Here is a 20,860-nt window from a genome sequence, read left to right on the forward strand (position 1 = left end):
TCCTCCCTTGTCCCCACCAATGACAGTGTAAGGTTGTACGGGAAGCATCAATTTCCATCTTTGACACACTTGTGTTCAAGTGCTCAGCAACTCAGCTTTGCCACTGTGGGACATGAAGTAAATGACTTGGCTTCCCTACCTTCTATTTTTCTCAGCTGAAAGATGAAAAGCATTGGGGGGCAGTATGTAATTCACAAACAAACAAAAAGAGCTGTCCTCGCTTTATTTCCAACAGTTGTACCAGCGGAGGCACAGTAAAAGTTGTAGGAATCTTAGTTTTCCCTAGAATGAGTATTTCGGCGCATAAAGAATGGAAGAAAGCCAAGGCCAACGGAGCGAGGTGCCTTGGCACAGGCTCCTGGGAACAGCAGGCGGGCGCTGGCGCCGGTCTGTCCTCCGCGCCGCCAGGGGGCGCTGTGGCGCGCGCGGGCCCGGGAGTGGCGGGGCGCCGCTCTCTGGGCGGGGCGTAGAGGCGGTGGGAGGACTTGCGGCGGGCCGCTTCGGCTTCTTCTCGGGCCTACTCTGTCCGCGGCTTCCCGCCCCTTCAGCCGGCCACCATGGGGAAGCGGGACAACCGCGTGGTGAGTACCCGGTGGGGGAAACCGAGGGATGCCGCGGGGCCGGAGCGAGCGGAAGCCGTGGCCCATCGCGGTCGGGCCGGCGGCCGCGGCGGGCGCACCTGCGGACCCCGAGACCCCGCGCCTTGCGGTGCGCGTGCGCCATGCTCGCCTCGGCGCCGGGGTCGGCGGGCTCTGCGAGCCCCGGGGCCGCTCGCCCCGCTGCGGTGAGGGCCGCCGGTGCGGAGAGGCCGAGGCCCAGGCGCCACGCAGCCCGGGCGCGGGGGCAGGGGATGCAGGGATGAGGGCTTCGGAATGTTCCTGACTTCCCTGAAGTCACAGCTTGACCACAAAGGCGCGTGGGTACCTACTGAGCTGCCTGTGACTTGATCGTGCTCCCGGTCTTCCAAACGTCGGTTTCTGTTTTGGTTCCTTGTAGTTCCGTAATGGAACCTCTTAAGTCGAGAACCCTGCTTCTACGGTTCAGGAATGTAGGAATGTTCTTTCCTCCTGGCTTCAAGAAGAGGCCACGCCTTGTCTGGACCAGAGAAAAGAGTTGAAGTGGCCGTGTGCACGCCGGACCCCCCACCGCCAACCCCGAGTTCGACGTCCTGGATTGCTTGGGCTCTTAGGCTTAGAAATCATCTCACTTGTTTTCTGGAGATGTTTCAGTTTTGTTTTCATTGGTGATGCCATCGTGGTTTTAAAGATTATTGGATTGCTTACAAACATTTGTTTCTTACAGAAATCCAAAATGTTCCATTTTACTGGAAACTTTTCATTTCTACATTCCTAGGGCATTTGTGAAACATGAAATCAGCTTTGTTTACTGGTTCGTTTGACAGCTCTGTACTGTTGTGCTGCCATGGCACAGACTGTTCTGGCAGCATTTTGTTTGTATTTCAAAGATTATAAGACCGAAAACATTAATTCAAGAAGTGGGAGGTATAGATCTGATGGAGTCTGATTCGTTGAGGACAGGTTGAGGCTGCTTAAACCGCGACCAGAATTCGTATCGTTTGATACTTGCTTCAGCACCTCATGACTCTGGATTTTTTTTTTTTTTCTATAAAGGCTCACTTTTTAACAGCGCCTTTAAATCCCAGATATCGTATCCATTTCCCACACATGTACAACTTCTCCATTATCAACATCCCCCACCTTAAAGGTGCATTTATTTGTTCAGGTGAACTTGTGGTTTATATTTAAGGAATCACACCGTATGGTGCATTTTATGTCTCTGGACAAATTAATAATGATATACATCCATATCTTCAAAGAGACTGCTTGGAAAGTCTCTACTGTGGCCATTCCTGTCACTTAAGTTCACGACAATCACTGGTTTCTCTATTGGCTCCGTAGTTTTGCCAGAACTTGATTTTTGAATACTTATCTCTGAAAATACTTGCTGTGCTGTTGTTGTTTAGAGATGGTCTCAGAGGCAATCCAGTTCTTTTTCTTTCACCGACGATATTGCCGCGGTGTTAAAGATTACAGAGTTTCAGACTTAAAAAAAACAAACCTTTAGGGTACTGGAGGGAGTAAAGCCTCGAGGGCGCGCTCTCTCTCTCTCTCTCTCTCTCTATCTCTATCTCTATCTCTATCTCTATCTCCCTCTCTCTCCCACGTTTGTTATAACACAGTGTCTTTCTGACTTGGAACTTTGTAGACGAGGCTGACCTGTACCCATCTCTGCTTCTGGAATACTGGGATTAAAAGTATGGGCCAAGGTCGGGTGGTGGTGGCGGCGGCGCACGCCTTTAATCCCAGCACTACGGAGGCAGAGGCAGGCGGATCTCTGGGAGTTCGAGGCCAGCCTGGTCTACAAGAGCTAGTGCTGGGACAGGCTCCAAAGCTACAGAGAAACCCTGTCTCAAAAAACCAAAAAAAAAAAAAAAAAGATAATGAATTAATTTATTATTATTATTTTGTTTTTGTTTTTTTGAGACAGGGTTTCTCTGTAGCTTTGGTGCCTGTCCCGGAACTAGCTCTTGTAGACCAGGCTGGCCTCGAACTCCCAGAGATCCGCCTGCCTCTGCCTCCCGAGTGCTGGGATTAAAGGCATGCGCCACAACCGTCCAGCTTGAATTAATCTTTTTAAAAATAATTTATTTTTATTTTATATGCATTAGTGGGTTTTGCCTATATGTATGTCTGTATGGGGATGTCAGATCTTGAAGTTGCAGGCAGTTGTTAGCAGCTGCCTTGTGGGTTCTGGAAGAACAGTCAGTACTGTTACCCACTGAGCCGTTAAGCATATAAAGTGGTGAAGGGAATGGACTGGAGAGATGGCTCAGCAGTTGAAAGTACATACTACTCTTGAAGAGACCCATATTAGGTGGTTCACAGCTGTCCCTAACTCCAGCTCTCAGAGATCCAACATCCTCTTCTGGACTCTACAGGCACACAGACACATACAATCAAACAATAAGGTAAATAAATGTTTACAATGATAATATAGTTGAGGGGAATGTCTTCTCATTTTGGTGCACATGCATTCATTTTTTGGTTGTTGGTATTGATTAAAATGCCTTTTTATTTTTTGGCAACTGCTTTTGCTTTTCACTTTATCACCTTGGACATCTTTCCAAATCATAAACTATAGATCCTTTTCTTTTTCTTTCTTTTTTTTTTTTTTGTTACTACATAATATCTCATTTAAGGGGCATACTTTCAGCATATTTCATGAATCCTGAGTTGATGATGGCCCAAGTGTTTTCAGGTTTTGCTGCTGTAATTTAGTTGGGACGGTCCTTTTATATAGTTGCACTCTTTAGAATTTTTTTTTTTTTTTTTTTTTTTTTTGGTTTTTCGAGACAGTAATCTCTGGATCAGACCCAGTCATCTCCCCATCCTCAGCGTATCTTGTTTTTGTATAAACATACACTTGACAAGTATTTCATTCAACTACTTCTCTTGAGCATTTCAGTTGGTGTGAAAGCAAAACGGTGGAGGCTGATATGTTGTTCCATGTATTTCATGCATCATAAATTTTACTATTTTTCCCCTTTTTGAGACAAGGTCTCGTTGTGTTGCTGTGGCTGTCCTGGAACTTATTATTGTAGACCAGCTGGCCTTGAACTCACATAGATTCTCCTGCCTCCTTTTCCTGAGGTTAAAGAAATGCCCCATTATGCCCAGCAACCTTTGTTATTTTAAAGTGTACTTCATTGCCATTAGCTGCATTTGCAGTGCTCTGCAGCCTCTTTCAGAACTTCTGTAACCCCAAGTTTCTCTCATCTGGTAAGCCCAGTTCTGCCCTGTCAAACACCTCCCAGAAGTGGAACTGTGATGCTGTCTGCTGTTTGTCTGACGTCATTAACAGAACTGTTTTCAAGACCCTTCCAGATACAGTGTTAGAGTGGGGGTGTGTGTTGTCTTTTTCTAGTCACCCGTGGGTGCTGTCTGTTGTGTTCCGCTCTTTGGCTGTTGTGAGTCTTGACTGCTGCAGAGAGCGCTGGTGGGCTACTAGAGTCTGCTTTGATTTGTGTGGGGATCTGTAGTCCCTCGAATTGGAGGTTTGTGTGCTGATTCTGCATGTCACTAAATTATTTTAACAGCTATTCAGTCTTACTCTCCCACCACAGTGCACAAAAGGCCCAGTTTCTTCCCATTTGTAACAATCCTTGTGATTTTCTGGTTCTTTGATAATAAATAGCCTTCCTACTGATACTGAGCACTCTTTCTTGTGTTTATTGGCCATTGACACTGTGTCTGTGGAGAAATACCTATTTTAAGATTTTTCTCAGTCTTAAATTAGATAATAAGGTGTTTTGTTGTTTTTTTATCAGGATATGGTTTCTCATTCTGCAAATTGTCTTTATTTGGGGCACATTTATTTCTTGCACATATTAAATTATTTTGGGAGGTTGGAGAAATGGCTCAGTGATTAAGAACACTGGGTTTGAGTTCCAGTACCCACCTGGTAACTCACAGCCATCTGTAACTTTATTCCCAGAGAATCAAACGCACTTTTCTGACCTGTATGGTCCTGTATGTACACAGTGCACAGAAAGACATGCAGGCAAAACACCCATACATTTTGAAAATTATTTGGGGTGTTGTTTTGAGATAAAGTGTCACATAGCTACTCCTGACCTTCCTGCCTCTAGCTCCTGACTGCTAGGATTGCAGGTATGTGCCACTGTGACTGGCCACCATTTTATGAAGTCCTCTTTGTGTTGTTGTTGTTGTTATTAATTATAACTCAATTTTTTTATGTTAATTTAAGAATAAAATTGCCATTACTATGGACTAGGCAACTTAGCAGTAAGGCAGAATTAGATCATTTTTGTTTCTTTGGAAGTGGGTTTCTTTTCTATTTTGCAAGTAACATAGTGTGGTAATCTTCTCTGGGCTATTGGGTTTCAGGAGAAGGGACCCTAAAGACTTGAGCAGGTGAGAGGCATTATTTTTCAGGTCTCTGTTAAAGCAACAGCATCGTGAGTTACATGGAGTATCTACTTACCTCACAAATAATCACGGCTATGTAGAAGATTGACTTGAGTTTTGTAGTAAGTTGATAGTCAACTTGTTCATGCTTAGTTCGATATAGTCATTTATACTAATGCTGCTAGATATAAGTGTCTTTTCTTAGTGGTTATTTTAATGGAATTAATTCTTCTTTCCTCAAGGCCTACATGAATCCAATAGCGATGGCTCGATCAAGGGGTCCAATCCAGTCTTCAGGGCCAACAATCCAGGATTATCTGAATCGACCAAGGCCTACCTGGTATTTCTCAGTTTACCTGTTCATAAAGTTTTTTCTTACTGCCTTTAGTGTTTGTTGAGCAACTTCCGGATAAAAAGATTGTTTACTTATTTTTGAGAATTTCATACATGAGTATTGTATTTCTATCATTTTCATTCTTCCTCCTCCAACTTTTTCTGTTCTCCACTCCCCCCCTTCTCAGATTCATGGGTTCTTTAATACTGTCACACATGCGTGTACCCTACTACATCCTGGATCACATTGTGTTCCTCATACATGCATGGGTTGGAAAAGCTGGTTGATACTCTCTTTCTCTGTCCTCCTACACGCCCCCGGCCTTCCTGTGGTCTCTTCATCCAGGCCGGCCTGTCATCTGGTGTCATGCACAGCTTGTTTAGACAGCCATGTTGTGACTTCATGGATGCCTTCCCCCTGCCGAGTATAAAAGACACTGTCCCTCAGTGGGCATCTTGGTTCTGAGTTTTTCAAAATCTTTCTGCCTCTCTTCTATAATTTTCCCTGAGCCTTACATGTAGAGGTGGAATTGTAGATGTACTAATTTGGGGTGGTCACCATGGTTACTTGTTCTCTGTGTTCTGGCCAGTTGTGGGTCTTTGTAGTAGTCTCCATCTGTCGTAAAAAGAAGCTTCTCCCTTGAGGGGTGCGATCTGCCCTTATCTGGATGTGTCTTTAGAATGTGGTTAGGAAGTTTATTGGATTGGGGAAATGGTGTTAGTTGTTTCCTCTCCAGGATCTGTGGCTGTATTAGCCATAGTAGTTGGCTATTTGCAGTATTAGCCATGAATTCTGTCCAGTGTGGGCCTTATGGCCAGTTAGCTGATGACTGCTGCACTGGGGCTATGCCGTGCTCTCTTTGTGATTCGTGGGCTTTCCCACTGGGTTCTCTCCCTTGGTGAACTGAGGAGCAGCACCTTCAGGTACTTTCAGAGCTGGTCCTTTGTCCAGAGTGTGTGATCAGTCTGCAGCAGTAGGGTCTTACATTTAAGTTTTGGGAGCAAAGGTGGTGGCAGTAGCCTATATTGTTTCATTTCAGGAATCTCTGACCCCTGGCCAACAACTCAGGGAAGTTTCCCATGCATGGCATTGAGTATTATTATATAATCTGTGGCTCCTTCCCGTAGCATTATCACCCTGTGTGAAACAGCTCCCTTTTTATTAGGTTCTGTGTTTGCTTGATTCTTTGTTTTTTGATTTCTTTGTATATCTGAATATTGATATTTTGTCAAAAATTCAACTGGCAAAGATTCTCTGAGCTCTCTTTTCACTCAGTTGTTTTCTCTGCTGTACAGATTTTTTTTTTTAGTTTAAATGAGGTCATGTTTGTTGATTGTTGCCTTAATTCCTGGGCAAATGCAGTCCTATTTAGAAAGTCCTTTCCCGTCCCTGTATCTTGTAAGGCATGGCCTATGTTTTCTTCTACCACTTTTGGTCCTTCTGCTTTCACGTTGAGCTTTGATCCAGCTAGAGTTCATTTTTGTTCAGGGTAATCTCTGTGGATCTAATCTCGTTCTTTTACATGTGGAAATCCATATAATGAGTGCTGATTCACATGCATGAACAAAGCAGGCATGTTTGAGAATCTGGCATAGCAAAAAACACTTCGAGGAAGCCTTCTCCTATCACCTTTTTCTGTAGCCTCTGAAATGTCTCACTTAACCTTGTAGGGTCTATGCTGTTTAAAATCGGCAGTGTGATGAATGATGGTACCTTTCATTGAGATTCACTTAGCAGTTAACAGGGAGTAACAGGAATACCGCACTGTTCCAAGTTCCATCAGCTGATTCAGGCGAGTTAGAAATACTAGAGGAGTAGCTCTCATCTTTTGTAAATACATGGTCACAGTTTCAGGCAATAGTATTTAATATTTCACTTTTTTGTTACTACTACAGTCCTGAAGTGACAAATCACTAGCTGTAGAGTACCATTAGATCCAGGCAGCTGTAGTTGATGCTTACTATATGCTATAGAGAATCCTTTCAGCTCAATGTCCACCTCGTATTCTTAACCACTGCAGCATACCAGAGAAGTTCTCCAAAATGTTATTTTGCCTTTAACATGGTAAGAGGGGATGGAATTTAAAAGGGAAATGCTCAAGAAAGCATTTTACCCATGAGTTAGAAGCCTTTAAAACAGCCCACAGGTTATATAATTCATAAGAGTACTTATAGGAGTCTTGGCAAATAATCGCACTCCTAACAAGATTCATGGCCAAAGGATGTGAGGTACTGTTGAAAAGGGAAACGGTAGAAAGTAAGGGTCTTGCTAACAGGGTCATACAAGGCACACTTAATTCCTCTAGCAAGGATTATGACAACATGTGGGATATGACCAGCTCAGAAGGCTTATTAGGTGATGCCCAGGATTTTTATTGCTGGTTAGTCTCTGCCATCACATTCTCAAATTCCTCAAACCCAGAAAGAAAGCAGATACTCGGCCTAAACTGTACTGTGTCACACATACTAAGTTTAGTCGGAATAAGCTGCTCTTAATGAGGGAATGGTAGGACCTTCAATTCTAGCTCCAAGATGCCCACCTTAGATCAGTGGTCCAAGAAGGTAGGCTGTATCAAGCCTTTGGCGTGCATGTTGAGTATTTTATGTCATGGGACTTACCAGCAGAATGTAGCATTGAGTAGGATAGACTCATCTTAATGCAGACAGCTTGTGGCCTGAGGCAGATAGATAGATGTCTTACTTTCTCTGATTTTGATTAAGGCTTTTAGGTACCTATTATTGCTGGGTTGTTATGAGATTTAGTCGAAATAGTATTTAAGTGATCTGGGTTTGGAAGAGGAGTAATATCACCCAGTGATATTTATTGTGATATATTTATCATGATATCATGATTACATAGTTGTACACAAAGAAATTTGAACTATCAATATGAAAAGGAGTCTGAGAATATGAAAATTCTAAATATGAAAATATATATGAAATTTTGTCTTGTTTGTGTCCATCCACTTAAACTAAAATGCAATGCTTTTGAAATTGTATTTGCCATTCTGTTTTTAAAGGGAGGAAGTAAAGGAACAACTAGAAAAGAAAAAGAAGGGTTCCAAAGCTTTGGCTGAATTTGAAGAAAAAATGAATGAGGTTTGTAAATGGCATCTTTTAAAGAAATAGACAAGTCTTTTCCTTAACATAAAAATGAAATCTTTTAATTGCTTCACTTTAATAAACCAAGAATTTGAGTGTTACACTTTAGGCATTAAGGGTATTCTATATTTTATAAATATTACTGTTATATTTGAAGGCAGTTTTGTGAGTATATTAATACCTTGTATAAAAATAAGAGAACTCAGTAAAGGCACTTCCTTGAAAGCCTCATGATCTGAGTTTGATTCTCGGAACCCACATAAACATCAAAGAAGAGAACCCACAAGTTGCCTTCTGGTCTACACACATACACCATTATATGTGTGCACCCACACATACCTTATATCTGCCCACGATAATCATAATCATACTTTTTTTTCCTTTTTGGTTTTGTTTTGGTTTTCAACACAGGGCTTTTCTGTGTAGCAGCCCTGACCATCCTGGATCTCTCTCTAGACCAGGCTGGCCTCAAACTCAGAGACTCAACTACCTCTGCCTTCAAATGCTAGGATTAAAGGTATGTGCTACCACTGCCCGGTGATACGTGATACATTTTTTTATTAGTTTTTTTTTTCTTTTGTTGTTGTTGTTGTTTTTTAACCCAGGCATGGTAGCACTAACCTTTAATCCCAACACTTGGAAGGTGGAGGCAGGTGGAGCTCTGAGTTCAAGAAATGCAGGCAGATTTCTGAGTTGGAGGCCAGCCTTGTCTACAAAGCAAGTTTCAAGACAGTCCCAGGGCTACACAGAGAAACTATATTTTACATATATGTATACACAAATGAAAATAAGTAAATCTTTTTGTTTAAGAAGGAAGCTGAGATAAATAGCTGAGTGTTCTAAAACAAAGCTAGGAAAGAGAATAGGAGCTTCTAATGGTGTCTCATAACCTTTTTGCAGAATTGGAAAAAGGAACTAGAAAAACACAGAGAAAAATTATTAAGTGGAAATGAGAGCTCATCCAAAAAAAGACAGGTAACTCTTTTTGTTCATTGCCATTTTTCTCATGGATTTCATGGTGGTGTGTTCATAAATACACTTGAAAATTTCATCTACTTATTCAGACTTGTGTTTATTTCTATTTAGAGAAAGAAAAAAGAAAAGAAATCTGGTAGGGTGAGCAAAAGTTTTCTATTTTTCTAAATGTTACAATTAAGAGCTATTTAAAAAAGTAAGCATGATTGATTTTTACTTGTATGCTAAAAGTGCATAGTAACTTAGACTGTAGATGAGTCCTTGGGCTGTGATGGGTGGTGTTCTCTTTAGACGTGAAGGGGGTCACCTCCCTCATAACCTAGTAGTTTTCCTGTTGCTGCTAAAGAGGACAGTTGTTGATCGTTGCTCATGTTGTCACTTTGTTGAGTTTAGAGGACTGAAATGACTTTTACATTTTAGTTTCTAAGTCCTATGAATATGGCATCTGTTTCTTAGACACTAGATTGATTTCACTAAGTACTTGAGTGACCTAATAAACCAATTCCTGCATCTCACAAGCTTTAATTGTTTTGTGCTTGGTCAAGTATTCATCTTCTTCTTCATCGAGCTCTGATTCTTCCAGCAGTTCTTCAGATTCTGAAGATGAGGTAAGGTTTGCTGTGGTTCATGAAATAATGGATATCTACTTCAGTGTCAAGGGGACTCCTGATGTACAATTGCTGCTAGACATGCTGATTTTAATTAATTGTTCATAACTTAAAGTGCCCGTATATGAATAAATGAAATGATGAAATGTTTAAATATATTAGTATTAAGTTTTAAGTTTGCTTTGTCTATTTAAAATGATAGCATTATTTGTTTTATAAAAAAATCTAAAATACTTTTGACTCATTGATTAGAATTACATAATTCAGATCACTTCTTCAAATAGAAAAATGGCATGTTATATTATGATCTTCATTGAGCCAGGTGTGGTGCTGCACACCTTTAATCCCAGCACTCAGGAGGCAGAGGCAGGATCTCTGTGAGTTCAAGGCCCGCTTGGTCTACAGAGTAAGATCTAGGACAGTCAGGGCTTCACAGAAGAACCCTGTTTTGAAAGATTAAAAATAAATAAATACATAAATATTCATTAACAGAAATATGTTTATAAGCTGGTCCTTTGATTAAGGTCTACATTTATGATATTAGTTAAATGAATAAATTATATTCTGAAACAGAAAGCAAATATTTCTAAATGTTTTGTGTAGGATAAAAAACAAACAAAAAAGAAGAAGAAAAAAAAGAGTCGTTGCCATAAGTCTCCTGAGAGCTCAGTGTTGGACTCCGACTCGGACAGCAAGGTGAGACTCAAGGCTCCATTGTCACTATGATTAGAAAGAGCACGTTTGGTTTTTGTACTTTGAGATTCTGCACCAGTTGACTGGTATATTTAATATTGTACATGTTGCATTTATTTATTCCCTGAGTGCTTTCATATACATGTTTCTCTGTCTCCCAATCTTCATGACAGTGTTCTTTCATTCTCTAAAGATATTTGTAATTCAGGGCAAAAAGGAGGTGAGAGCTGAGCTGATTATCTTTTACTAGCTAGCCTGGTGTGCTTTCTGTTTGACCCAGATTGGTTCTATACTGACTAGAAATGTCCAGTCCAACTGACTTTCAAATTTTCGTGACCATTCTTTAAAAAAGTGTGAAGTGTTATATGGCCATGACTGTAATCAGTGGTAGACAAAATGAAGTATTGGTACCTATTTATTGAGATTGATTTATTCCTGTTGGAGAAATGTAGTAGAAAGCTTGCTTGACATTCATGAGGGAGACTGGGGTCAAGCTTCAGTACCGAAAAAGAAGCATTGATTCCTATCTCCAAAGTCTGATTAGGATCAGAAATAGTGTGTATTTTTGACAAATGCCCTACATGGTTCTGATGAGGAGCACCCAAGGTTTCTGAAAGATTTTCACTCGCCCTGGGAAGGACGAGTTCAGACAACGTTCCCAGTGTAGAAAATCCTTGGTGGCTGTCGGCTCTCTCTGTCATAACGCAGCAGTCCTCTCATCGTGATAGTTAGTGTCATGGAAGGCCCTCGTGGGTAATGCATTTACCCCTTCCAGTAACCTTATGAGGAGCTGTTTGTTAGTAGTTAGAACTAAGGGAATAAAGGCAGAATTTTTGATGTGGACAGGAGACAAATCAGATTGGTGGCTGGCAGAAAACCATGTGGATAATAGAACTTCAATGCATGTGGCCATAACAGGCAAAGACAATGGCATGAAGCCCCATATTAAAATAAGCCGTGTGGATATTGGATACTGTTTTAGGGGTACATAAATTTTATTCAGTTAGATAACAAAAAGGTCTTACATGTAGAGATACATATAAAATAGTTGCGACTTTTTTTGTTTTTTGTTTTGTTTTTCTAGACAGGGTTTCTCTGTGTAGCTTTGGCACATGTCCTGGAACCCCTCTGTAGACCAGGCTGAACTAGAACTCAGAGATCCGCCTGCCTCTGCCTCCCTACTGCTGGGATTAAAGCAGTACCTACCACCACTGCCAGGTTCATAGATTGAACTTTTATTTTCAAAATAAATTCTGATATTGAAGTAAACCTTTATTAGTCGTGAATCAAATCACTTTGGGGGAGTGCTACACTTCTACTGTGTCTCTTTGTGTATTTGTGCAGGATGGTTCAAAAAAGAGAAAGAAGTCAAAGGATATGACTGAGAAAGAAAAGGTAACTATTTCTACACTGCCTATAGGTAGTCTGTCACACAGCACTTACATGACTAACAGTGATGTGTACCATAAACAAGGGGTTCATAGTAGTGCGATGGTTCTTTTTAGCTATGAATTTATTTATGAGATGGGGGCTCGCTGTGTTGTTCAGGTTGACCTTAGACTCCTGGGATCTTCCTGGGGAGCTGGGGCTCTGGCCACGTGGTCCCCACTATAATGTCTTTATTAATAATATTAATAGAAGGAGAAAACCATGTTTATTTTAGTAGTTACTTGATTTGGTATTAACTCCTAATATTCAGAACTATATTTCAGAAAAATATATATGAAACTAAAACTTAGTAGTACAAAGTAAAAAACTGAAACAGCTGTATTGTGATTTTGAAGTACTTCAAAGTATTACATAGAGAATCTTACACACTGAACAACCACCCTAATAGTCACTAGAATTACTAAGTGGTTTACATTTGCTTCTGATGTTGCTTTACTGTTTCAGAGGCAGTGGTCTTGGAGTTAATGTGCATGCTTCTCACATTGAGCACATAAGTATAAATGTATTCATAGTAGCATCAAGTGTTGTGTGGTTTCCAAGAGTATCAAGTTCTGAAATCTGCTTTTTTATCTAGCATTACTGCTGACACTTAGCCTTGATGTTTTCAAATGTATTTCTTTTGCTTACAATATTCCATTTATTCTCCATCCTCCTATGGATCATCTAGATTGTTTTTATTTTTAATAATTTATTTGTATATGTGCACCATGTGCATGAAGGTGTGTTTATATGGAGGCTAGCAAAGGACATAGGATCTTCTGGAAAAGGAGCTATACGTGGTTCTGAGTTGGTTATTGTAGGTTCTGGCGGCTGAACCTCAGTTCTCTGCATAAGCAGCAAATGCTCGTAGCCTCTGAGCCACCTCTGCAGCCACCAGTTGTTTACAGTTTTCAGCAAACTGCTGCAATGCACATTTCTTTTTTATTTTAAAGATTTATTCATTTTTATATGTTGAAGTATTTTGCTTATATATGCATATGTACCATGTACTTGCCTAGTACCCAAGGTGGCCAGAAGAGGGCATCAGTTACTCCAGAACTCGGGTTACAGACAGTTGTAAGCCACCATGTATTTGCTGGAAACTGAACCTGAGTCATATATATATATGTACATTTTTTAATTGATATTTATTGAGCTCTACATTTTTCTCTGCTCTTCTCCCTTCCTCTCCTCTCCCCACCTAATCTTCCCCCAAGGTCTCCCTGCTCCCAGTTTACTCAGGAGATCTTGTCTTTTTCTACTTTTTCCTTCTCATGTATATTATATCTATGTGAGTCTCCCTTAGTGTCTGCATTGCTGGGATTGTGATTTATAAGATGGCTTTCTTTGCTTTATGTTTAAAAACCACCTATGAGTAAGGACCTGTGATAATTGTCTTTCTGAGTCTGAGTTACCTCACTCCAAATAATGTTTTCTAGCTCCATCCATTTTCCTGCAAAATTCAAGATGTCGTTATTTTTTTCTGCTGTGTAGTACTCCATTTTGTAATGTACTACATTTTTCTTATCCATTCTTGGTCGAGGGCATTTAGGTTGTTTCCAGGTTCTCACTATGACAAACAAAGCTGCTATGAACATAGTTGAAAACATGGCCTTGTGGCACGATTGAGCATCCTTTGGATATATACACAAAAGTGGTATTACTGGGTCTTAAGGAAGGTTGTTTCCTAATTTTGTGAGAATTCACCACACTGACATCCAAAAGGGCTGTACCAGCTTGCATTCCCACCAGCAATGCAGAAGTGTTCCCTTTTCCTCACACCTCTTCAGCATAAGTTGTCATCAGTATTTTTGGTTTTGGCCATTCTTTTAGATATAAGATGGAATCTCAGAGTTGTTTTGATTTGCATTTCTCTGATGACTAAGGATGTTGAACATTTCCTTAAGTTCAGCCATTTTAGATTCTTCTGTTGAGAGTTCTCTGTTTAGGTCTGTACTCCATTTTTTTTACTGGATTATGTGATCTTTTGTGTCCAATTTCTTGAGTTCTTTGTATATTTTGGAGACCAGACCTTTGTCTGATGTGGGGTTAGTGAAGATCTTTTCCCATTCTGTAGGCTGTCATTTTGTCTTGTTGACCATGTCCTTTGCTTTACAGAAGCTTTTCAGTTTCAGGAGGTCCCATTTATTAATTCTTACAAGATCTGTGCTGCTGGGGTTCTATTTAGGAAGTGATCTCCTGTGCCAATGTGCTCAAGTGTACTTCTCACTTTCTCTTCTATATAAGGTTCGGTGTGGCTGGCTTTATGTTGAGGTCTTTGATCCATTTGGACTTGAGTTTTGTGCATGGTGATAGATATGGGTCTATTTTCATTCTTTTTTTTAAAATTTTTTTAATGATTTATTTATCTTTATGTGCATTGGTGCGAAGGTGTCAGATCCCCTGGAACTGGATTTTCAGACAGTTGTGAGCTGCCGTGTGGGTGCTAGGAATTGAACCCCGGTCCTCTGGAAGAACAGCTAGTGCTCTTAACCGCTGAACCATTTCTCCGGCCTCCTATTTTCATTCTTCTACATGTTGATATCCAGTTATATCAGCACCACTTGTTAAATATGCTTTCTTTTTTCCATCTGATATTTTTTGCTTCTTTACCAAAGATCAGGTTTTCGAAGATTGATATCTGGATCTTCTATTTGGTTCCATTGGTCTTCCTGTCTGTTCTTATGCCAATACCAGGCTGTTTTCAGTACTGTAGCTCTGTAGTAGAGTTTGAAGTCAGGGATTGTGATGCCTCCAGAAGATCTTTTATTGCACAGGATTGTTTTGGCTATCCTGGGTTTTTTTGCTTTTTCATATGAAGTTGAGGTCTTTGAAGAATTTTGCTGGAATTTTGATGGGCATTGCGTTGAATCTTTTGCAGTAGCAACAAGTTCACGTAATCACTGAGCCCTCTCTCTGGCTCTATACAGTGGGCATTTCTTAACTATACCTTTTCTCCTGTGAGTAATTTTCTATTATATCTAAAACTGTAATTTCTAGATTCCCAGAATGTGAATGCATTTAATTTATCAAAACATTTTTTCACCAAAGTGTTTATCTGTTTTACATTTCTGAACAGTTGGTTATACTTGAATTTATTAAATGAAAGTATTGCTTTAGTGGAATTAAAAACTTAAATTCTGGCAAATGTCACTATGTTTAGAAATCTCTAAATTTAAAACTGGGTGATTTGTAGAAGAACTACTAGGATAATTAGAAGAATTATTAAATATAACTTAGAAACGAGATATGGGGCTTGTGTGATGGCTCAGCAAAAAGAAGCCCTTGATGCAGACTTGATGCAGAGTTGAATCCTTGGATCCCACAAAGTTGCAGGAGAAAATAAAAAGACTCTGTGAAGTTACCCTCACTGATACATACAGACATGTGCCTACATGCAGATATACATGCACATAACAAATTTTCTGTTTGGAAATAGAAGCATAAAGTTTTTATGGCAGAGTTTTTAAAATTGGGATACATGTATTTGTTTTCATAGGACAGTAAAGGAGCCAGCAGGAAAAGAAAGCTGTATGAAGATAGAGCACTGACTTCTGAGTCATTGTCAGAGGTGGAGTGTGAGGAGGTGAGTAAAGAAAACTAGTGCAGAGTGAGTTTTAGAATTTTATGACTGTCATTTTGATAATCAATCATGCTTTCCTGTGCCTTTCCAGTGTCATACTTTTAATGCTGTCATTCTGGTTACATGGAAGAAGACTCTATGCAGCAAACTGAGGGCCATGCTGTTCATTTGTGTTTTACATGTTGTCTGGGCACTGCCAAAGGAGCTGATTTCCTGAGTCTGGCTTCACTAGGCTTTTTTCCTTTGGTGTCCACCTTGCCCAGCTGTCTTCTCTGTTTCACAGCTCCCTGCTCCTTCTGTATCTTCCTGTTTGTTTGTACCTGTCTCCTTTTTTACTTCTTGTTTCTGGTTTCTGGTGATGGCCCTCAGAACCATCATACCAGTTACCCCATCTTATAGTTGTAAGTTTTATTCTTTTTTAAATGAAACTTGTAGCTAATAAAAGCTAGTTACACTATTTTTTATATTACTGTCCCTTACTAGAAGAAATGGAAGCACATAACAATGTGTAATCTGACGAAATTGTATTTGAATATATACTGGAAGGTAAAATCTTCAGTTTAGACTAGGGTTGGACCCTTATACATGGCCACCAGTCAGTTTCCAGAATGACAGACAACATTTCAACAAGCTCTCAGAGAGCTGCCACCCAATTGCAAGCAAACAGGATCTAATGTTCTTCCTTACATTGTCAGGGACATTTTTTATGTGTTTGTGTCATGTATCTAACAGGTATGCCATGCAGCTGAATAGCTAGCTAGGCAATTTTTATCTTCTAGTATTGTTATATTTCACATTAATCCAGTATATAATAAGGAATGTTTAACAGAATACCTTATTTGTATTGACATTTAATATACACGGACTCTGAGGGCTGAGAGACTGCTCAGAAGTTAAGAGCACTGGCTGCTCTTGCAGAGGTCCCGAGTTCAATTCCAGGTAACCACATAGTGATTCACAACCATCTGTAGTGAGATCAGATGCCCTCTTCTGGTATGCAGGTGTACATGCGATAAGGCCAGCCTAGGTTAAAGAGGTTTTATACACACACACACACACACACACACACACACACACACACACACACACGGGCTTTAACAACTTTCAGTTTAGTTTGAATTCAGCACACTGTACTTTAAAAGGTCAAAAGGAAATACAAATGATACAACCATTGTTATTTACAAGGATTTTAACCCGCTGCTCTCTGTAGTTTTAACAGTACAGAATTGAGAATCAGGTGTGCTCTGTGCTATGCTAGAGTTCGTGATGCCTCCCACAGTCACACTGCTTGTTCTTGGTGCTGAGACAATGCAACGGAAGACTTTAAAAACTTTTAAAATCTTAACTTTTGTTTCATTTATTGAAACTTTATTGATACATAACAGAATTCATAAAAATAATTTTTATAATCAAAATTTTCTACATGTGACTTGAACATGTAAGATATATGTACTAAGTAAAAATGACATGGTTGTCTTCTATTCACAAACATTTCAACTTTGTAGGTGCAGGCGAAAAGGAAGAAAAGTGGTGAAGTGCGCGAGAGAACAGCAAGTATCTTATGTTTTACAGATACCAGCAGGCCCAGTTTTGTTTGTTTGGTTTGGTTTTGGGGGTTTGTGGGGTTTTTTTGTTTTTTGAGACAGGATTTCTCTGTAGTTTTGGAGCCTATTCTGGAACTCACTCTTTAGCCCAGATTGGCCTTGAATTTACAGAGATCCACCTGCCTCTGCCTTCCTAGTGCTGGGATTAAAGGCCCATTGTTCTTTAATGTCACCTTAATTCTGCTGGGATCAAATGAAGACTAGGAAGAGTGCGTGTCCATCACCTTTGGTTACTGGATGGGAGAGAAGCAAGTAGGCTTAGGAAAGGGGAGCAAACAGCGCCTGCCCCTCTTCAGTATCTTACTGTCAGAAATACAAGGTCAAAGCTGAGAGTAGTGGCGCACCTTTAATCCCAGCACTTAGGATGCAGGCGGATCTCTGGGAGCTGGAGGACTGCCAGGTCTACCCAAGAATCCTTGGAGCCAAAAAAAAATAAAAAATAAAAACAAAAGTGCTCTTAACCAGCCATCTCTCCAGCTCTTTGGGGGGGTTGTTTTTCGAGACAGTGTTTCTCTATGACTTTGGAGCCTGTCCTGGAATTAGCTGGTCTTGAACTCACAGAGATCCTCCTGCCTCTGCCTCCCTAGCACAGGGATTAAAGGCGTGAGCCACCACTGCCCGGTTTACCATTTCCTTTTTAAAACCAGTTCTGCCATTATGCAAATTGAGAAATAGGAAAAGAGAAAGAAAATTTAAGAAAACGGGAATGTATTTAAAGGAGAAGTAGTGCTCCCCCCTCCCCCCAAAAAAGAAAGAACAAAATAGCTGATTCCTTCAGAGTGTAGTGCAGACCCTGCCTGTGAAGTAATGCCAGGGTTCTCTGTGTACATGTGGGTACCTTTGAAGGCACTTTCTTCAGGAGAGCTAAAAGAAAGAAGTGAGGATACCCCATTTGTAGGTCAGGGTAGCCTTTCCCTAGAACTTTAATATAAGTACTTCCTCTGGAAGTTGGGCTCACTTGGGTTTACATGATTCCAAAATCAATTTTATGTGTTTTGTGACAAGAAGCTCTTTTTTATGAATGCAAAAATAATTTGGTTGACTGTTTTACACTGTAGTTTAGTTTGATTGATTAATTAGAAAAACATTTGGCTAAGTCTAGTGTGTACTATTACTCTTTCTACTGGTGTATGTTTGTTAACCAGCATCTCCACTAGGCATGGTCTAGTTCTTAGAGAACAGAGTGTATATATGGGGACAAGAGTGAGTAGCTAAAGAAAGCCTCCCCATGGGCCTAAGGGTTTAATTCAGTGTAATGTACTTGCCTTATATGTGCAAGACTGTGGGTTCCACCCTTGTACCACAGTAAATACACTTAAGATTTGGGGATTTTTTTGTAGAATTCTATCTAAGTACATGCTTTAAACAAACGAACGAACGAACAGCAGCTCTGGGAGCCAGAGCTGTCACTCTGTCTTCAGCATCTCCAAGAAGGCAAGCTGCAAGGTTCTTCTGTAACAGTAGCAGAGGAGAGGGATCTCTGCCTCCCTTGCTTGCATACCACTTTTTCCTCCTGAATAGCCTCAGCAGTAGCCTCGAAATGATGCTTTTACTTCTGTAACAGAAGCACTCAGAGGAGTTAAGTTCAGTAAAACTCCAGCACCCTTACCCACTAAGAATATGACTGCTTTTCCAGAGCAGTGATTTCCCTGTAAAAATCAGGCATTTGACTAGATATGGAAGTATGTGCCTGTAATCCTAGCATCAGGAGTTCAAGGTTCAATGCCAGCCTAGGCTACAGGAGACCCTGTCTCAAAAATAAGTAAGCTTATGTTTTATTAAATAAAATATACCTTTATGCATATATCAGTATTTTGTATTAGTAGTTAGTATTAGCAATTAAAGTAGTGCTGTAGTCTGAACAGTACAGTTATGTTCCAATTTAAAAATATTAAATACTTGCACCCTCACAAAAACTGCCGTTTCTCTAAAGCAGCTGCATCTTGCTGTATTAGAGCTGTAGTTCGTTTTCCCTGGGAAGCTGTATCTATAACCTGAAAGTAGCGATTGGCAGCATGATTCAGTTGAGTCTTTTATAGACGTTTCTGTTAGAAGTGGTCCTAGACTCCATAGTTGTGGTTATGGAGGCTTTTCTAGAATGCCCTAACCAGCTTGGTTGCTTCTCTAGTTATTTATTCTGTGGTAGCTGAAATGTAGAAGTGACAGTGTTCTTAACTGGCATGTTTTCAAATGGGCACAGTAGTAATGCCTGCCATGGGATTGTCTTTACAGGATAAAGATAAAGCCAAAAAGAGAAGGAAGCATAAGAAGCACAGCAAGAAGAAGAAAAAGAAGGCTGCCAGCTCCAGTTCAGACTCGTCATAGCATCGGGAAGACCAGGCAGGGTCCCTTACAGGGTGCAATGGTGAAGGAGCTCTTAACTGTGAAGATAACGACATACGTAGTAACGTGCATGAATTCCCTTGTGTTTAGACCTGTCCTGGACTAGTCAGTAGCCACTTGAATGCTGCTGTATGAAAGGCCATGATTGTTGCCTGCTGCCTGAACACCTTTTCCTCTCTCCCAGTGCTCGATGACTCTGGAGGACTGTACTTTGCAGTCATATTAGTGGTTAAGATATTTGGAATAAAGCTAATATTTTTTACTAGATGTACTTAGGATAAGTCAACAGAAACAGTCTGAATCCATCTCTAAGATGTGACCAGAAATAATGAGGTGACTCTAGGGAAATTTTCAAAGTAGGGGTTACATTAATATTTCAAAATTCTTATGCTGTAGATAAGTGTATTTTAATTTTCCCCATGTATATTTTTATTTACTTGGGGAAGGAGCTTTTAAGGGGAGGGGGTTGGTTTGCTATCTCTTTAGCTACCAGAACAGCGTGCCTTTGATCTCACACTACTTTTGTGGACACAGTAGCCATGCTTCCTGGGAGGTCAGAGCTGGGCACCATCAGTCCTGCCCTTGAGTGAGGTTAGTGATATCCATTGTATGCTGCTTTGAATGAACCAGAGATACTCGGCCCTTTGCAGCATGAGAAGCCCCCACAGCTCTGGCATTTACCTCCACTTCAGTAATATCTGAATGTTTCTTAGGGTTAGATTGTGTTGTCATTTGATTTAATTCTGCCTACACTTTGACTTTGGAGAAGTGTTTAGTAGACACTGGTACTTTCTGAACTGATAGCTAACAATTCTAAAGTGGATGTTTTATGCAGGTCTTAACCAGTCAGAAGGGGTTATGTAGCCAGTGATAGCTACTTTATGTTTTGTATAGATTTTATTTAGGCTGCAGTGTTTAACTTTTAACTCCTTACTCTTGCTGTCTTAAGTTCATTACTATGTTTAGTGGCACACAAGATATTTAGCATGTAAAAAGCAGGACTTTTGGATTTAGTTTTTAAAAGCTTCATATTGAAGCTAAGACTTTTACCACAAACAAGTTGAGTGGCAGGCCTAGTATGCTGTATCTTGTTACATAAAGCTGTTGCCAGAATCTTAGTAAATAGAATGTTTTAAAAGTTTGTTGTCTTTGTATATTAATAACAGATTATGACATGTTAACTTACATGAAACTACATTACTGCTCTTTCTGTGTCATGTTTTACTGAGATTTTGTGCCTCA

The 20,860-nt window shown here is 40.3% G+C and overlaps 1 protein-coding gene across 4 annotated transcripts; it reads left to right on the forward strand.

Annotated features, from left to right (window-relative positions):
- Positions 1-310: 310 nt before the first annotated feature.
- Fam133b (family with sequence similarity 133 member B) lies at positions 311-20,815 on the forward strand. Of its 4 annotated transcripts, none has more exons than XM_050129970.1 (11): positions 311-581; positions 5,192-5,289; positions 8,303-8,381; positions 9,285-9,359; positions 9,471-9,500; positions 9,905-9,967; positions 10,571-10,663; positions 12,005-12,055; positions 15,588-15,674; positions 17,177-17,221; positions 19,508-20,815. In XM_050129970.1, the coding sequence occupies exons 1-11, from the start codon at positions 558-560 to the stop codon at positions 19,598-19,600; spliced, it is 738 nt and encodes a 245-aa protein (XP_049985927.1). In that variant the 5' UTR covers positions 311-557; the 3' UTR covers positions 19,601-20,815. The 4 variants fall into 4 exon arrangements, with proteins under 4 accessions (XP_049985927.1, XP_049985925.1, XP_049985926.1 ...); XM_050129968.1 differs by lacking the exon at positions 311-581 and adding an exon at positions 2,637-2,989 and having other exon boundaries at positions 17,177-17,225; XM_050129966.1 differs by lacking the exon at positions 311-581 and adding an exon at positions 2,654-2,989.
- The last annotated feature ends 45 nt before the right edge of the window (positions 20,816-20,860 follow it).

This window comes from Alexandromys fortis, unplaced genomic scaffold, assembly GCF_014885135.2.
Source record: "Alexandromys fortis isolate MF-2015 unplaced genomic scaffold, M_Fortis_MF-2015_v1.1 scaffold_310, whole genome shotgun sequence".
Lineage (NCBI taxonomy): Eukaryota > Metazoa > Chordata > Mammalia > Rodentia > Cricetidae > Alexandromys > Alexandromys fortis.

Excerpts from the sequence above, each read along its gene's own strand:
- Fam133b (XM_050129966.1), top strand. The coding sequence starts at position 2,846 with ATGGCTCAGCAGTTGAAAGTACATACTACTCTTGAAGAGACCCATATT. Across the intron at positions 9,968-10,570 it reads CTTCAGATTCTGAAGATGAG|GATAAAAAACAAACAAAAAA; the intron begins GTAAGGTTTGCT and ends TGTTTTGTGTAG. Across the intron at positions 17,222-19,507 it reads GTGAAGTGCGCGAGAGAACA|GATAAAGATAAAGCCAAAAA; the intron begins GCAAGTATCTTA and ends TTGTCTTTACAG.